Source organism: Hyalella azteca, unplaced genomic scaffold (genome assembly GCF_000764305.2).
Source record: "Hyalella azteca isolate HAZT.00-mixed unplaced genomic scaffold, Hazt_2.0.2 contig16748, whole genome shotgun sequence".
Classification (NCBI taxonomy): Eukaryota; Metazoa; Arthropoda; class Malacostraca; order Amphipoda; family Hyalellidae; genus Hyalella; species Hyalella azteca.
The window spans coordinates 150,975-168,958 of NW_025946557.1; the positions used below are offsets into that span (position 1 = coordinate 150,975).

General features: G+C 36.4%; 1 protein-coding gene across 1 annotated transcript; it reads left to right on the forward strand.

The window, feature by feature from the left end:
- Window positions 1-368: 368 nt before the first annotated feature.
- Window positions 369-12,487, forward strand: LOC125179346. The gene is made up of 7 exons (XM_047885040.1): window positions 369-580; window positions 988-1,122; window positions 3,606-3,770; window positions 4,364-4,531; window positions 8,860-9,045; window positions 11,306-11,535; window positions 11,942-12,487. The coding sequence occupies exons 1-7, from the start codon at window positions 571-573 to the stop codon at window positions 12,215-12,217; spliced, it is 1,170 nt and encodes a 389-aa protein (XP_047740996.1). The 5' UTR covers window positions 369-570; the 3' UTR covers window positions 12,218-12,487.
- Window positions 12,488-17,984: the final 5,497 nt, after the last annotated feature.

Here is a 17,984-nt window from a genome sequence, read left to right on the forward strand (position 1 = left end):
GTTATAACGTCACCTCACCAGCCTTCAAGCAGATAGCAGCAGGTGCCGTTGGAAATTGTGCATCTCAAAGCATTTTACTGTCATAAACAAATATACAGAAACATGAGCTTTGCAGCACATCCTATAAGCAGTGAAACTGTGCCAATGAATGCCAGAACAAAATTAAACACCATAGGGACTTTCGTACGCCTCTTCAATATCGCATCGTACCGATATTTTGCCCGGAAAAAACGCAACAAAACCGCACCGCTCCGCAAAAAATTCGCTACACATCGTATAAATACGGCAGATACGATTAATATTACTCAAAGCAACAATACCGTAAGAAATTTCAGCAATAGTGCAACAGACCGTAAATGTACCGCAACACACCGCAACAGCACCGCAACACACCGCAACATAACCACAACCAGACGCACCAGCTCCCTAACAGACCTCCTGAAGAGCCTCGTATACGTAGCGCTGCTGACGCGGTACAGCGCGGCACACAGTCTCGCTACGCACCCGCCCCATGTCGCCGCGCAGCCGCTGCCACTCAAACAAGAAATCTCGCTACCGATCAGCAATGCGATGAGTAAAGGTCAGTTACTGAGGCAGATATGATTAATATTAATCAAGGTAACGAACATCAGCACTGTTTTTACAAGCTGAGGTGAAGTTAACTATAGAATTAAAAATAGTATCGTAAAAATAATAATTATGAAATGCAACATCAGATTTAATTTAGAAGAAATGTCAAGTGTATCAATTGGTTTCATTCTTATTAATCGCAAATATTTAACCAATAAAACTTGAGGTGTACAATATTTTTTACCAGCATAGGGGTTTGCGAACAATGTATTCAATATTACAGAAAATTATACGTATACTGGAATTAAGCGAAATTACGGTACAAAAGTATAAATACTGTAATTACGTGAAACTACGTTACAAAATGCCTATACTCTTTCAACGAGACTTTAGTAATAGCACAGTAAAATATTTCAGGTAACATGCCGGGTCTGTACGAGCGCTGCACCGACGCCTGCTCTGCGGCCTCGAACACAGAATGCGTGAACGGAACGTGCGTCTGTCGTCACCACCATCCTGTGAAGCTGCAGCACAGCAAGGCCTGCTCCAGAGGTTGGTCGACAAAAGGTGGTGCTTGCAGCATCGCTTTTGGTTAGTGTCCCTGAACGAACTCAGGGTACTAGTTACCTGAGGCGTTAAACCAAACAGCTCGATAAATCTCATCTCATCTTAGACGATCCAAGCATGCAAATTATCTTTCGAAAATTTTCATGCTAATTTAGTGACATAGATACTGTATATAAAAGGTTTAAATAAGTGCCTTCCAAATGCTGAAGAATATTACAATGAATGTAAAGGTATAACCTAGACATTTAATAGAATAACTGCATATTTCTATAAAATGACTATCCAACCGATGGGTTAACAGAAGACTTTAGGCCCGATTAGGGCCCGATTAATTTTAATTACCTTCATTAACGAATCTGAACACATCCTGGGCGAAATGCTTCGTATTATTTACTGCACGGTGATTCACAAAATGTCCCTGTACTGTATTTCGCACCAAGCAGCCTGATTTCGTAGAAAAAAAAGGAGCATTTCATATGAAAGGCATGGTTATGAAGTTTTGTTTCCCGCTTAGTCAATTGCCACTTTGCTTGGACAAGTGAGTAGGGTGCGCTTGCTGTCGAGGAGCGCTTTTCTAATGGCCGTTTCATTATAGCTTCTCAATGAACATTCCGTACCCGGATCCGAATGGGTCCTTCAGGTATGGTTCCTAATCAGAAATCCATTATTACGTGGGTGAACACATTCAAGACAAATTATATTAAATCAATTGTTTACAAAGGACTGTTCAAGAACCCTATCTTATTTGAAGAACAACATACTCCAAGCCATCGCCAACATACCCGTCAAAATGCTTCAGCGAGTTGAACGTAACTTCAAAAATCTGAATGCATTGACCATGGAGGCCGTCATTTTTCCTATGTTATCTTTGAAACTAAACAATACAAATATTCAGTGATGTATTTTTTAATAAAATTTATATTGTAAGGATGTCTTTACTAGTTCTTTTTTATTTAGCTTTCAAATCAGGAAAGATACGTGAATCACCCTGTATAAATCTAATATTGACTGCCATCAATACAAAAACTTAAACCACGTCAATACGCAAGCTACGAATTGAACGTAAAATTTTAACTCGAAACGAACGAGCTGCAGACACAATTTTGACCAGCTTCCTTACTCTGCAGTCATGCCTCGTAAATTCTTTAGCGCTCACACCAACAACAAAATTGCTAGCTGACCAAGTACCCAAGAGAGACAACGCCTAGGACTGCGCTGCAATCTTTTGAAGACAAATTTGAGTTGGAGTTCGAAAGATGCAATTTCAAGCTAGCACAAGAATAAGCTAGGAAAAATTTTATACATTAAATAAGATAGCATCTAATTTCAAACAGGCTGAAATGTGCCATTCGGTTAAAATAATATAATGTTGAATTTGGAGATGAAATGAACTTAGTCATCGGTTAGGACATACAGTAACTTACAGCTGAGGCTCCATGGGGCAGATCTTTCCTTCTACTGTAATGTGTATCATTGTATTATGTTTAATTATTCGATGTTTATGCGTCTTTCTGAAATAAAAACATTGAAGTGCATGTGTGGGATCTCGCTATTTTAGCCTCAAAGTTCATAAACACGTTTCAAAATGATACCAACAAATTTTTAAGATATCAGGAGGGTGTTTCAAACAAGGAGAGATGCTTTCAATTTTTTTTCTTAAATCTTGACATTTGAGGGAGGCCATTAGAAGAGTAGCTCAGACCAATTACCCCAGTTTTATCCGCTCTCAAGTTAACAAAGAAATGCCAAGTGAATGAATCGGCTACGATCCGCATCTCGGGTTAGTGTTGCATTTTAGGGAAAGTCTAGATTATTATTTGACAAACATTGTTGATCTTTTTCGAATTGTGAAATTCTATTTTATTTTAATATTGTCACCAGACGTATGTGCAGGCTAACTAGGTACATTTATAATTGTCCTGTACATGCATTATTTTAAAATTCATGACAAAATGAAATAATAAATTTTCGAGACGTTCACTACAAATGCAGAGTTGAAAAATATATACGTCCTAGTTTACCATGTTGAACCACTGTTTAGTGCAAAATTCTCTTAGACATACATGGCATGCTGAATGAGTTGAAGTTTCTGTACTATAAATTACAATAATAGATGCCTCCAACTAACCGGCGGGCCTATACTTTCAAAAAAAGTTAAGAGATCGTAAGTTCATCAGCCAATCATTGACGGCCTTTCAAGCAAAATCCACCAATCATAGACAAGAAAATAAAGCGTAAGTACTTACGTTCACTATACTTTCAAAAAAAGTTAAGAGATCGTAAGTTCATCAGCCAATCATTGACGGCCTTTCAAGCAAAATCCACCAATCATAGACAAGAAATTAGAGCGTAGGTAATTACGATCACTTAGCGAGTTTTGAAAGTATGGCCCCTGCTGGTATGATGAGAACTGTTAGTTAATCTTCATGTAGCGAGCAAGTTGAAATAACAGGTAACATCTCTTGCAGCATTGCTGTATGGTGACCGATGTGACGAGGACATACAGTGTCGTCACTACGATAACAACACGGAGTGCAACTTCGACCTGGACTCGTACCGACAGTGCATCTGCAAGCCTGGATACGAGATGCGGCATATAACAGGGCTGCACCCACCCAATATCTGCTTCGCGGGTGAGTGGTTCTTTATTGGCGCACAGTGTAGTAAAGTGATACCTCGACCTATGGACTTAATTCGTTCCGTGACTGGGTTCGTATGAGGAAATGTTCGTATGTTGAAACAATATTGGTATTTAATGTGTACTAACTTAATTAAATAAAATCAAATAGCTTCATATGATCCGTTCATGATCGCTTTCATACTCGGAGCGCCAACAATGTAATCGGGGAGGCTGTTCCAAATGTCGGTAACTCGAAGCGAGAAGAAATGTTGTAGCGGCGATGAATTGCAACGCAGTTTTTTGGTTTATAGCCAGTATTATAGCAAAATTTAATAATATAAATCAATTTTGTGAACATCTTATATCATCTTCCTTGCCGTGCAGGCATCAAGATACTGAAGGTCGACATGCCCTCGTTCCTGGGCATGGGCCTCACTAACCTCTTCCTTGCTGCGCAGGCATCGAGATGCTGAAGGCCGACATGCCTTCGTTCCTGGGCATGGGTCTCACTAACCTCTTCCTTGCTGTGCAGGCATTGAGATGCTGAAGGCCGACATGCCCTTGTTCCTGGGCATGGGTCTCACTAACCTCTTCCTGGCTGCGCAGGCATCGAGATGCTGAAGGCCGACATGCCTTCGTTCCTGGGCATGGGTCTGGCGCTGTCTATGTTTTCAGCAGTGCTGTGTCTGGTGCTCAAGATCTTCGCTCGTGCGCGCTACGGACGCACGCGACGCTTCGCTAACGCCAACATCGCACCACCCCTCACGGTCTCAGGTGAGACTCCGGCACCGAGCAGTTTCGTTGGAATTTAGATTATATTAATATATTTCTGTCATTAAAATTATTCAAAATAAGATATTTTATTAATACATCGCTGCGGGACTTAACGTCAGGAAAATTTATTATGGTAACCGAGCAATAAAATTTATAAATTAATCATACTCAATAGTCCTTTATGGTAAAATTTATGACCAATTAAGTGACGTGGGAGATATACTTTAGGGAAATTATTTTCCCAAGGAATATTTCTAAATCAAAAAATTTCTCATCATTTATTTAAATAAATTCCTGCTCATCAATTACTTCAATTACTTTTACTGCGATGCGAATAATGGGAAATAAATGTAATATTTTTATGATTTGTTAACACCAACGAATGTTTTCAAGGATAATTATTTTTCCGTATATATAAAGATAATATTGACTTTGTATCACAGGAGGCATAGAATAAAATAAAGATTGCTAATTCAAGAAATTCATTTAAATGAAAAGAATAAAACATGTCCGTTCTCCTTCAGGATACTGTTCCAGATAATAAATTCGTTTATATTAATATCAATCATTAATGCTAGGCATTAATTTTAGTTATGTCCTCATAGAAGCATTTCAACATAAACAAATTATTTATTAACAAAATTAACCAAATTTTCAAGGTTCCTAATTAATAATAACCGTTTGTTCAATAACTTGCAAAACGCAGTGTAAGCGTAGAACAGCAGCGTAAATTTTAAATGAAGCAATTTTTTTCCCATTAAATGAAAAACAAAATTTTCTATAAATTTTAATGCCATTTATCTAAAATACCTGTATAACAAATGTATGTTTACTGAAGTGATTTGCACAAAATGTTGAAAGAATATTATAGGGGTTCATGAAGCAGTTTCAATAGTTGCGATGTTAGAACAATATAGGATTTAAATACAACTATAGCGATAACATCATGATATAATGACTAATGATATGGATAATGTCATGATAAAAATATTAAGGTGTCCTAAAGGGAAAGCTTGGATGTTCGAACTTCAAATATGGCACTTTTTCACATTCTTTGATGGTTCGCACATCAAATAAGACGCATTACTCATATGTTCAGGTGGTTCACATATCATATATGGCGTATTATTAAAGAATTTTGGTGGTTCACACATCATATATGGTATATTAGTCACCTGTTTGGCAGTTCACGCCTCGTATGTGGTGTTTAGTCACATGTTTGGGCAGTTCACGCCTCGTATATGGTGTTTTAGTCACATGTTTTGGCAGTTCAAGTGCTAAACACGGAGTTTTAGTCCCATGTTTGTGAAGTTCATGTGTTAAACACGGCGTTTTAGTCACATGTTTTGGCAGTTCAAGTGTTAAACACGGTGTTTTAGTCCCATGTTTGGGTGGTTCACGTGTCCAACACGATGTTTTAGTCACATGTTTGGGTGGTTCACGTGTCCAACACGGTGTTTTAGTCACATGTTTGTGCAGTTCAAGTGTTAAACACGGTGTTTTAGTCACATGTTTGGGTGGTTCACGTGTCCAACACGGTATTTTAAACACATGTTTGGGTGGTTCACGTGTCCAACACGGTGTTTTAGTCACATGTTTGGGTGGTTCACGTGTCCAACACGGTGTTTTAGTCACATGTTTGGGTGGTTCACGTGTCAAACACGGTGTTTTAGTCACATGCTTGGGTGGTTCACGTGTCCAACACGGTGTTTTAGTCACATGTTTGGGTGGTTCACGTGTCCAACAAGGTGTTTTAGTCACATGTTTGGGCAGTTCAAGTGTTAAACACGAAGTTTTAGTCACAAGTTTGGGTGGTTCACGCATCCAACACGGTGTTTTAGTCACAAGTTTGGGCAGCTCACGCTTGGTATATGGTGTTTTAGTCACATGTTTGGTCAGTTCACGCTTGACATGTGGTGTTTTAGTCATATGTTTGGGCAGTTCACGTGTCCAACAGGGGGTTTAGTCACATGTCTGTTCAGTTCACGCTTGACATATGGTGTTGTTTAGTCACATGTTTGGGCAGTTCACGCCTCGTATATCGTGTTTTAGTCACATGTTTGGGTGATTCACGCAGCTGTGTCAGTGACAAGCACAAACAGCAGCGTTGCGGCCCCGCCCATAATCCTGCAGTTCATAGACGTCGGTGGCCCCTTGAGGAGAAGCCGAACTTTTGCGGGTAGAAGGGGAAGAGTGCGAGGTATAACCCTCCCCTCCCCATCTGCAAGGGGAAGACTAAGAGGAATTACCTTTCCTTCCCCTCCTGGAGCCACACGCATAGTTCCTTCATGTAGGAGTTGCCAGGACGATCTTCCGACCTCTTTTGGTGGTACGGACCCAAACTTTGCAGTGATAGAAAGTTTTTTTCATCCCTTCAAGTTGCCCGTGGCAACACGTGCGTGCTAAAGTCTGTCTTACCTTCATTTAGATGCCAAGCCTGCCTTAGCTAACTTTCCTCCACTATTACTTGAAGTCGTCATAAAATAATAGTTATATTATTTAATTTACTCCCAAATTTTCATTGAGATGGAGCTCGTCTTCAATTTCATTGATTAAACTACGAATCTATAAATTTTTTAAATGCAAATCCGTTAGTGACTTCAAAGCACATTTTGGTTCTGTGAAAAAATTATATTTTCTTCAAAAAATTTTCGAAACTCGCCTACAATTCAATTTATTAAATTACGCATATACGAATTATTTAAATGTAAAACCGTTAATGATTTCAAAGCACATTTTTAATTGTTGTATGAAAAATTTCTATTTTCTTCTAAGAAATTTTCGAAAGTATCAATATCAACACGAAATTCAGAAATCAAAATTATACAATTTTTTGCGGTTGTCATTGAGGCTCCTAAGTTTCTTTACTGTCAAGTAATGAAGTTTGAATGGTTTAATGATGATCATGGTATGGTGGATGGAAGTTAGGCTGTGTCTCAACAAAACTGACATAAGTTTTAGCTAGTTCACGGTAGCGACATTCGTCTGCAAAAATGTAGCATTTTCGACCACTCGTATCAGCACCGGAAGCTGGAGCCACTCTTTGGTCACGTTGGCTATTTTTCCTGCCATTAAAGTGAGCCTAATATTTTTTACACAACGGGATGACATTTTTGTGCGTGAGTCCTACTCCAAAATAAACTCCTGGCCCTAGTGAGCATCAGTAATATGTGCATCACTAGCGAACATCACTAACATGTTCATCACCAAAAGTCTCTAGTGTAGTTCAGGCGAAGATAGATTCATAATTTTGTGTAAGTTATTAATCATAAACTATAACGGCGGAAAATGTCGAAAAGTCAGCCAACAAAATGTTTAATTACAAGCGGTATTTTCAAGAAATTTGGGAGAGTTTCAATTAAGATTTGTTCATCATCTATTTCCGAAAAAAATAGATAACTTGTCACAACTTTCAGGTTTGTATTTCAATAAATGTCGGGAAGAGATGTAAATTTTTTAAGACATCAACGAAAATGTGTGATTCGATGTTTAGGACTCGCCAATGTAAAAAAACGAATGCCATGCAGAAAATAACTTCCGTATCTTAAAAAATATGCCATATTGAATATTCCAATTTAAAATTGAAATCTTTCTAAAACTTTGTAGATTCAGCCACGACATTTTCCGCCTTCTAGTAACGAGTTATTCTAGCACTAGAACGATTACCACGTCTAGCGAGGAATCTCCTATCGTAGCTTCTAGAGAAATACCGGCCTGAACTATTGTTACCCTATCTCGAAATAGTAATTTTTGTATTTCCCTCATGTGAAGCATCGTGCCCTTTTTCGTCATTCTCATTGTTGAATATTGATCTAGATTTTTCCGTGTAATTAACATAACATGTGCTTGCAGCAACTCCTGCATCGAAATAACCATATTTTTCTTAGATTTAAAGCGAAATTTTTGTATAATAATAGTTGATGTAACCTTCATTATTAGAATACTTGAATAGTTTGACATTTGGTTTAGTTTATAAATAAGGGAGTATAATTCATTCAATTCTTATTCTGCATGTAAAGCAATCAACAAATCTGAGGCCATCTTTTTTTCTCAATACCGACCCTGTCACCCCACACCACGTCACCCCTCACCACGTCACCCCTCACCCTGTCACCCCTCACCACGTCACCCCTCACCACGTCACCCCTCACCACGTCACCCCTCACCACGTCACCCCTCCCCACGTCACCCCTCACCACGTCACCCCTCACCACGTCACCCCTCACCACGTCACCCCTCACCACGTCACCCCTCACCACGTCACCCCTCACCACGTCACCCCTCACCACGTCACCCCTCACCCCTAACGCCCCCCTTCATCCCTATAGAAACATACGCCGCGTTCGCGCTGGCCAACAGCCAGGGCTCGCTCAGCCCCAGAAGCGAACGTCTGAACCGACGTTCATCGTCCCGTCGTACGTCGTACGCGAGCTACAAGACGGGCTCGCGATGCCCGTCTATGACGTCTCTACGGTCTGCAGACCTCGTCAGAACGGGCAGCTACACCAGAGCTGGTAAATCCGGAGTTAGAGCGAGCTCCAGGTACACATCCATGTCGTCTTTGCGGTCCGGAGACCTATTGCATTCCGCCAGCTACATTAGACCCGGTGAATACATTCACAACTTTGATTCCAAAGGCTATATTTCCAATTTTCAATGCAGCATTCATTTAGTTATTTTATCTCTGCACTCGTTTGTTAAGTTTTTGGACCTATTGCATTCCGCCAGCTACATTAGACCTGGTGAATACATTCACATCTTTGATTCATTCCAATGGCTATATTTCCAATTTTCAAAGCAGCATTCATTTAGTTATTTTATCTCTGCACTCGTTTGTAGAGTTTTTCATTTGAAAGCTGCAGTAGACCCAATAGACCACGTTCAAAACTTGGCTTCATTACAATTATTTATTTCCAATACAGCATTCGCTTAGTCTTCCTCTGTACCCGTTCGTAAAGTTTTTCGTTATGTAAGCTACAGTAGACCAGGTAAATAGTTTCCCAGAAATTTGCTTTGTTATGCTGTCGCATATCAACTTTCAAAAGCAATTTTTAAATTTTTTCTCTTAAAATATATCCCTCCTTGCATGGAAGCATTTTGCGCTCTGATGGCTACATTATTAAACTATAAAACAGTCACAAATACCTAGGCCGAGTCGCTTCGGGTATCGAAACTAAGCTATTTTACCCATTTCCATGACAGAAAACAAATGGCTTACCTTGAGTAAATTATCAAGCCTATTTCTCCCCAACGTTAGTTGTATACACAGTTTAATTATTATTAATTAATCATAAGAAGTAGAATTATTTATATTGATTAGACCATAAATTTTCCTTAAGCTGCCAATATCAAAAGTTTGGTAACGCCAAATCCCGACACTGAATTATAATGTTAACAACACTGAATACGAATGAATGAAATTGAATTATACACTGAATGAATTATAATGTTAACATACCGACACTGAATACGTAATCATTTGATTGCGTTGCAATTAATTTTAATTAACGAAAATATTCTTAAAATCTTCTCTTCACTAATTCGTCAGTAAGAATTTTGCAATATTTGATCACGTCAGATAATACATAGACCATAAATTAACGCGTATTTTTGCACTGTCATAGAACGCAAATTTTTCTCTAATGTTTTTACCCATTATTGTCCATTTGTTCTATCACTGTAGACCCCAAAACCTTCATTATCTTTACAATGCTGCCAACCTAAATAGAATTCCATTTCCTTCAATAATATAAAGAAACTCTTCTATAAATTTCTTAAGTTTTGACCTTTTAGCCCTGTTAATTGCGTATGCCAATAGGAAGTAGCATTGTAATTTCCCTACAAGTTATTAATAGCAGAAGAACATGATGTAATGCTATCATATGAATGACACTAGTGACTGTACACTCATTTATATTCGTAATCTACCATCGTAACGGAATGCACCGTACGGCATTGCTTATTTTTTATAAAATCTTCTCCCTTTTTATTCCTTTAAGTTTGATTAGCTTCTGAATTACTCATGAATCTTTTATGTGCATGTCTATTTAAAATTGTATGATCCCAAAACTATATTACCGCATCGTACACTGTAGTTCATTAGCACAAAACTAAATCCTATAAGTGTACTAAGTGTACACCTAAATAATATTTAGTGCATCTAGGTATAGGAGTCAGTGAATTTAATGGAAGCTTTGAATCTTCCTAAGTTTGCTGATGTCACCAAAAAAAATAATAGATTCCTAGAGAAAGCATCGCTAAAACTAGCATCAAAATTCAAACAAATAACAACGAGTAGCAATACCAGCTTGGTGGGGGTCTTAGTACTGTTGTTTGTTTAGGTCTGCCTAAATACGATGAGTATATGTATGTGAGGGTGATGTGAACCCTATATGCCGTGTGTGCTTTCAAAACTCCCTTAAATACAAGTAGCAACAAAAGTACACATAGCAGCGCAAGTGCACGTAGCGGCCCAAATACACATAGCAACACAAGTACACGTAGCGGCTCGTTTCTAGTCTACAATTGTTGGGTTTTACTTCGGAAACCGTCAGTGATTGGCTGACGGAACTACAAACTATTAACTTTTTATTTTTTAGAATCATAACTTCTTTAGCCAATTATTCATTTAAACGGCAGAATTTAGAAACTTCACTTGAACACGAGCGAAAAATTGAAATAAGCAAATTCATCGTAGACGAAAGGGAAAAATGTTCTCTACGGTTGAAAATTGAATAAGTTTCATATTCAACAACAATACTTCTTTTCATTCAGGTTCTCGCAGACCTTCAATGAGTTCGTTGCGGTCTGGCAGCTTTGCCATCGTAGACCCTCGTGGGGTGCTGGACAGAGGAGACCATTACCTGGTCTACATCAGAACTCCTGCCAGGTCCCATACATCAGACCTGACCAGCAGCTCGGGAGACACACCTAAGGTCACCACCCCTCACGGTGGCAACAGAAGCACTGAGCAGTTGTTTGCTGTGTACCACACTCTGGCGGAGGTACGATTCTATTCATTATTGCCACAGTATTAAACTACGGTATATTATTATGCGTATTTTAAACTGACTTTAGATATATAAATATTGCAAATTGTTAAATAAATAGTATTTATGTAAATTAACCGGACTCATCTCATGAAAAACTTTACATAGGTTTGGTTATGAATGAGTCAAAGGTGTGCACGCTATAAGTTCATCGGAGCTGAGTTCTGATCGAAAATTTTGTAAAAAATGTGAACAACCTGGAGGTTTAGCAATCACAACATTCTTACAAACTCTACGGCGTTTTATACGTAGATTTCATTTACTTTTTAGATGCCATTTATAGACGTGATTTTAATAATCGTATATTGTCCAACAAAACATAATTTATAACCTGACACTAACCTCCTTATACCTGAAACAGCGTTCGCCTGGGGGTGACAACAGTCGCGGCAGTGGGAGTTCGCCTGGGTGTAGCGGGGCAGGCGGGAGTTCTAAGACTAGCGTCTTCCGCCTGCCGAGTTCAGGAGCCTCAGACGCTCACAGGAGCATGTCGAGTGAGGACGTGTTCCTGGAGGAGCAGGAGGAGGAAGAGGAGGTAGAGACGGTGGCTGTCAAGCCTCAGGACTGTCAGGTGCTTATTGAAGAGGATGAGGAGAGTGAAGGAGAGACGTCGGTCGCCGCCAAGCTTGTTAAATAAAAGAGGTTTGAAATTGAGACGTGTAATCCCTGACGAGTGTGACAAGGCATGTAAGACTAAAACAAGGGCATTTGGCAAGACATGTAAGACTGAAACAGGGGCATGTGACAAGGCATGTAAGACTGAAACAAGGGCATGTGACAAGGCATGTAAGACTGAAACAAGGGCATGTGACAAGGCATGTAAGACAAAAAGCTTCTTAGATCAAAAGAGTCTCGGATTATTGACGCAAAAAGCTTAACAATGTTCATGATGATTGACATTAGAGATAACATGCGCGAAGAAATGTTCCTTAAGTGGTAAAGTGTCGAGGCCTTTTGTTATACTTTATTTTAAATTAAGAAGAAGAAGTATATTCATAATATACCACATAAAAGTCAATACCAAAAAAGTGGTAAAACTAGAAATGATTGAAAAGTTGTTAAAAATGGCAAACTTTAGCCGTGTTGTTTCTGAGGACATTTTCGTGCAAACGGCAATTCTGGATGATGAAATGTGCCGTATTAGTGATATGGAAATCCCTAAAATTGCTTTCAATATCCAGAAAGAATAGTTAAGTGCATTGGGATGGCATTAGATATACCTAAGGGAGATCATAGTGATCACAATCAAGTATTAGATCTAATAGTATTAATTATATGGTTGTGGACAGAAAACTGTGAGAAAGAAAAATGAATTAAAAATTTTGCGAAATTATAAAATTCGCTAGAATTTAATGCACAGTTATTTCTAAAAATATATACAGGCATTCCATGTGCGGGAGAGGATGCCTTAAGTGTTAAGAAATTCGATAAAATATATATCTAAGGTTTTAAAAGTGACTTATGTTCTATAGAACGGACAAACTTAGGATTTTCAGCGTCTGCATCAGTATGTTAATAGGGCCAATTAGGCCCATACATTTATAATATAATCTCTGCGACTGAACTGTTCAATTTCTAACAGAATCATTTATTTTATTCTGATAATATTTATTTATTAATATTAATTAATAATATTAATTAATAATTAATTATATTATTTAATATAATAATATTTATTTAATATAATAATATTAATTTATTTATTATATTCTGAAGAATATTTTAATTTAGTTTATGAGGTCTTGAATTGAAAATTTTCTAGAAAGTGATTGCCGTATTATAGAATCTTTTTTTTTATTGCATTGTTGAAATATTGTATTAGTACCGTGTTACGTGATCTGTTTCATTAATATTAATTTATTTATTATATTCTGAAGAATATTTTAATTTAGTTTACGAGGTCTAGAATTGAACATTTTCTAGAAAGTGATTGCCGTATTATAGGATCTTTTCTTTATTGCATTGTTAAAATATTGTATTAGTACCGTGATACGTGATCTGTTTCATTTTCTCATTAAAATATTACGGAATTTATACTTTTATTGTTATGTAATGGAATATATTTTTTATTGACATGTTACTTAATCTATTAAATTCAAATGCAATGTTCTGGCGTCTATACTTTTACTGCAGTGTTATGAGATTTAAACTTTAATTGACATTTTATGGAATCTATTCTTTCATTGCAATCTTATGGTATCTATACTTTTATTGATATCTTGTTTTGAATCGGTAGCGTTATTGATAATCATTCAAGTTCATTTGATTTAAAATATCAGTATTTGTATATTTATTGAATATGGAAGAATAAGTTTGAAAAAATTGAGAAAATGAAATGCTGAAAGCACTAACTCGGATAGCAGTTTTCTAAAAAAAATCTTCCCGGCTAGGATTACTCGTGGTTTGAATGTTAACGGCATTCTCTATGAAAATTATTTTAAATTGTTAATTCAACAAAATTGGTCTGAATGTTAACGGCATTCTGTTTGAAAATTACTTTAAATTGTTAATTCAACAACAACAACTTTTTTCGAGGATCCGTTTTTGTGTCGGCTACTCGCAAAAGTTATACCAATTTTCGAAATGTTCTTCTCATAGTAATTTTTCTATTTGTAGCATAAATATTAATAATGATCATCTTCAGATTGATAATTCTCTATTTCCCACCTTCTGTAACTTGCACATCAATTTCCCGTACCCATCTTGCTGGTTCTTCATTGCACTCTTTATTGATTCTCGTCCGAATATCTAGTCTACCTTAAATCGTGTTTGCACATTATAAATAAAAAGTTAATAAACAAACTGTCTGAGTTAGCACACAATAATTCTTTCACGGCATGTTTGAGTGGGATATTTTTAGAAATTTCAGTTGACTAGAAATTAATTGAAATATATTTCGATAGTTTCGATTGGTCGTCGTTACATGATTTTAATTTTAATTTAATTAAACTAATTATTAAATTATGATTTAATTAAGTCGGATGATTTTATTTTTCGCTGCGGGATGGCAGGTTAAAAGGTTCGAATTCTGCTCATGGTAAACGTGATCGCAACTATGGTGAGTGACATAATTTATTAAAATTTCGAATGGTGAAGACAAAATTTTGTCAATTGAATTTAATTGTATCCCATTCTCATGAATATCACTTGGAAAAAAAACAAAAATCTGTGGGAAAATATATATTTATTCAATGACGAAATAAAAGTAGCAAAAAGAATAAATAAAGTAATAGAAAGAAAAGAATTTCAATAACTTATGAGCGTTAAATTGACATTTTGTGTTCTAATTTACAGGGAAATAATATCAGGTGCCCCATGTCCCTCACGACATTGCTAAAAAAATAAAATTATGAAATAAATATATATATCTATATACATATTTAAATATCAAAAATATTTCCTTGATACATATTTTTAACTTTATAAATTTCCTTATTTTAGGGCAGCGTGTGTGTTTACCTAAGTTTCTCTTGAGAATTTTAAATTTTTACCTCATCCACTATTACATCTTTAATTTCGAACTCATTAACTATAGGACGGAGGGTAATCCAGGAATAATATTATCTGTCCATGTTTCTATTAAACACCCACATATTATTTCTTATTTCGCATACTTAAATGTAAAGTGGTTATGAAAATCCTGAGTTGTTAGTATGTTGAAGTACCTAGCTTAGCGCGTTGTTGGTGACGTTGTATAGAGTTGATTAGCCTATTTAGTATATGATAATTATTATTATTATTATTATTATGCATGTTGTGATACTAATGATTAGTGACCTCCTTCAGACTACCCTATTTAAACATTTATTCTCCATAATTCATTACGTCTATACGCGATTTCTAACAAGCGTCTCCAATAAACTTCATTCCATCTTATACCGTCGTTCGTACGTACTAGAATCGTCGTAAACTTTTACAATTATATATCCCACTTTGAAGAGTAATTTAAATAGTAGTACTGTAAATTATTAGAGAATATACGATTATTAATGCACATAATAATGCCAGCTGTTTCCACAGGATGGCTTGATTTAAAAATTAGACTCAAGGAAAAATGGCGTTCTTTGGTACGAAATTTCCGTCCCGGGCAAAACTTCAAATTTCATTATTTGTTTTCTGGAATATAAATGGTGGAAGAAAACTACATCGTTAGATGGAAAATTTGTTGTGAACAATTGAAAAATTCGCTAAAAATATACATACACCTATACGAAATATATATTTCCGAGTAACGTCATCTATATCAGACTGGTATTACAGGGAGATTTGAACTTTTAAATCGAATTGATAACTGATAACTGTTGATAATTGATAACTGTTGTTGAATTGATAACTGATAACTGTTTAAATCTAATTGATAAGAAACTTCCGCTCACTCTTCGATTCATTCAAAGCTTTAATAGTGATAAATTATGAAGCAAATATAAGAAAATAAGAAGTGCTGTTCTCAAATTTCCTAGCTCAATGCCAAAGCCTGCAATAAAATTTAAGATTACATACGCGGATTGTCTTGATCGAAGCTCTAACGCGTGCCAATTCCAATCAACGTTGTTTTAATTAGGCTCTTACGTTCTTTATTCCCTCGATCTGGGCCCATACTTTCAAAAAAAGTTAAGAGATCATAAGTTTATCAGCCAGTCATTGACGGCCTTTCAAGCAAAATCCACCAATCATAGGCAAGAAAAAAGAGCGTAAGTACTTACGTTCACTTAGCGAGTTTTCAAAGTATGGCTCCAGGTCACTACTCATGTTGACTTGATGATTAAATCGTATTAGTATCACTAATAGTAGCAAACCATACCCTGCAATGTTCGAGCTGAGACTACTTCCCTCTACCCGTCTGTTCAATTCCCCTCAGAGGGCTTTCCCTCTGGCTCCACCTGGCTATTTCAACTCCACTTTCCCTCTGGCGTTGAATAAAATGTTGAAATAAACGTAGAAATAAACATTTAAATAAACGTTGTTTGGTTAAATAGCGTCAATTCAACGTTTTTCTAACCTCACTTGTCTTCTTGGAATGTTTGTTCGTTCCTCTGTCTCGATCTGTCCATTTCCATCCTGAGACGCTCATTTATTTATAACATTTACGATGATTTCCTTTAATCTTTAAGATGAAAAATATTATCAAGCATCGCATTCTCGTGGTTGCTGTGAGTGTTACTGTGCTGCTGCAGTTGTATTGCAGCAGCACAATTTATTTTTGTTTTTTAATTATTGTATTTTATAGACTATATATATATATATATAGTTTATTTTATAGTATTGTTTATTAAGTTTTTAGTGTGTGATAGCAGCAGGAATGACTGTAAACTTCTTTTCCAACCTGAAACAGTAATTAAACGAGTAAACAAACCAATTATATCTTATATTGAATGGGACGTGGAATAATCCATAAATAATTTTTAATTGCTGAGTATTTGTTAATTTATATTTTAGGGGAAATATTCAATTAAATGTAAAAAGATTAAAATCCGCTGCGTGTTTTCGACATAAAATTCATCGACTTCTAGAAATATTGTATAGCATTTTGCATCAATAACCATAAATCAAGATAGCTAAATTTATCCAGTTAATCAATCAGGGGGGTTGGTTAAAAAAAAGTTGCCAGCTCTGAAATTAAACTTTTCATCCATAATGAAAATTACCTTCAAATAACAGCTAATTACATTTCAGTCACCTGTTTGAAACTATTATTCCTTTGTGCATATATGAATAACTGAAAAACAATCTAATATTCTTATTATCATTCCAGGTTTGCATTTAAAAATTGGAAACTTCAAACTCGTATCACATTTCTGCCGCAGAATTGTAAATTACACGCTTCATAAAATTTACAGCTCAACGCCATGGTGTCTGATCCTTGTTCAAAATCAGAGCCTATTTGCCTGTGAACTACCATTCATCAATTAGTTAAATATGCCTGTGATATTTTCCAGTGAGAATAGGCAATGATATGTCGATAATTGCGTCTGAAATTCTCAGCCAAATTACTTGTCTTAAAAACTGTGCGCCCAGAAAAATCAGTGTGACTTTCTCCATCTATCGATTCATTTCCTGAACTGATGTGAGTCATCTAGACTCGATTTAACCCAGAAAAAGAGGCGTGTTGGTGCTCAGTGCAGAAAGTACGTAACAATTTGGAAAATATAACACATTAATTTTGTTTTCTGAACGTCGCCAAACTTTTGCATTTACATCGTGTCAAACTCCAGCAATTGTTGTCTCATTACTGTTATTTATTATAGATATCATTTGTTAATAACCTGTAAATATAATGTTAAGCCAAAACAATTTAGACTGAGCTTGATTTTTTTGCTGCCTTTGTTCGTCGGAGATAACGAGTGCAATTCAAACCTAAACAGTATTTGCTGTACAAAGTATTTATATTTTTTAACTCATTTTAA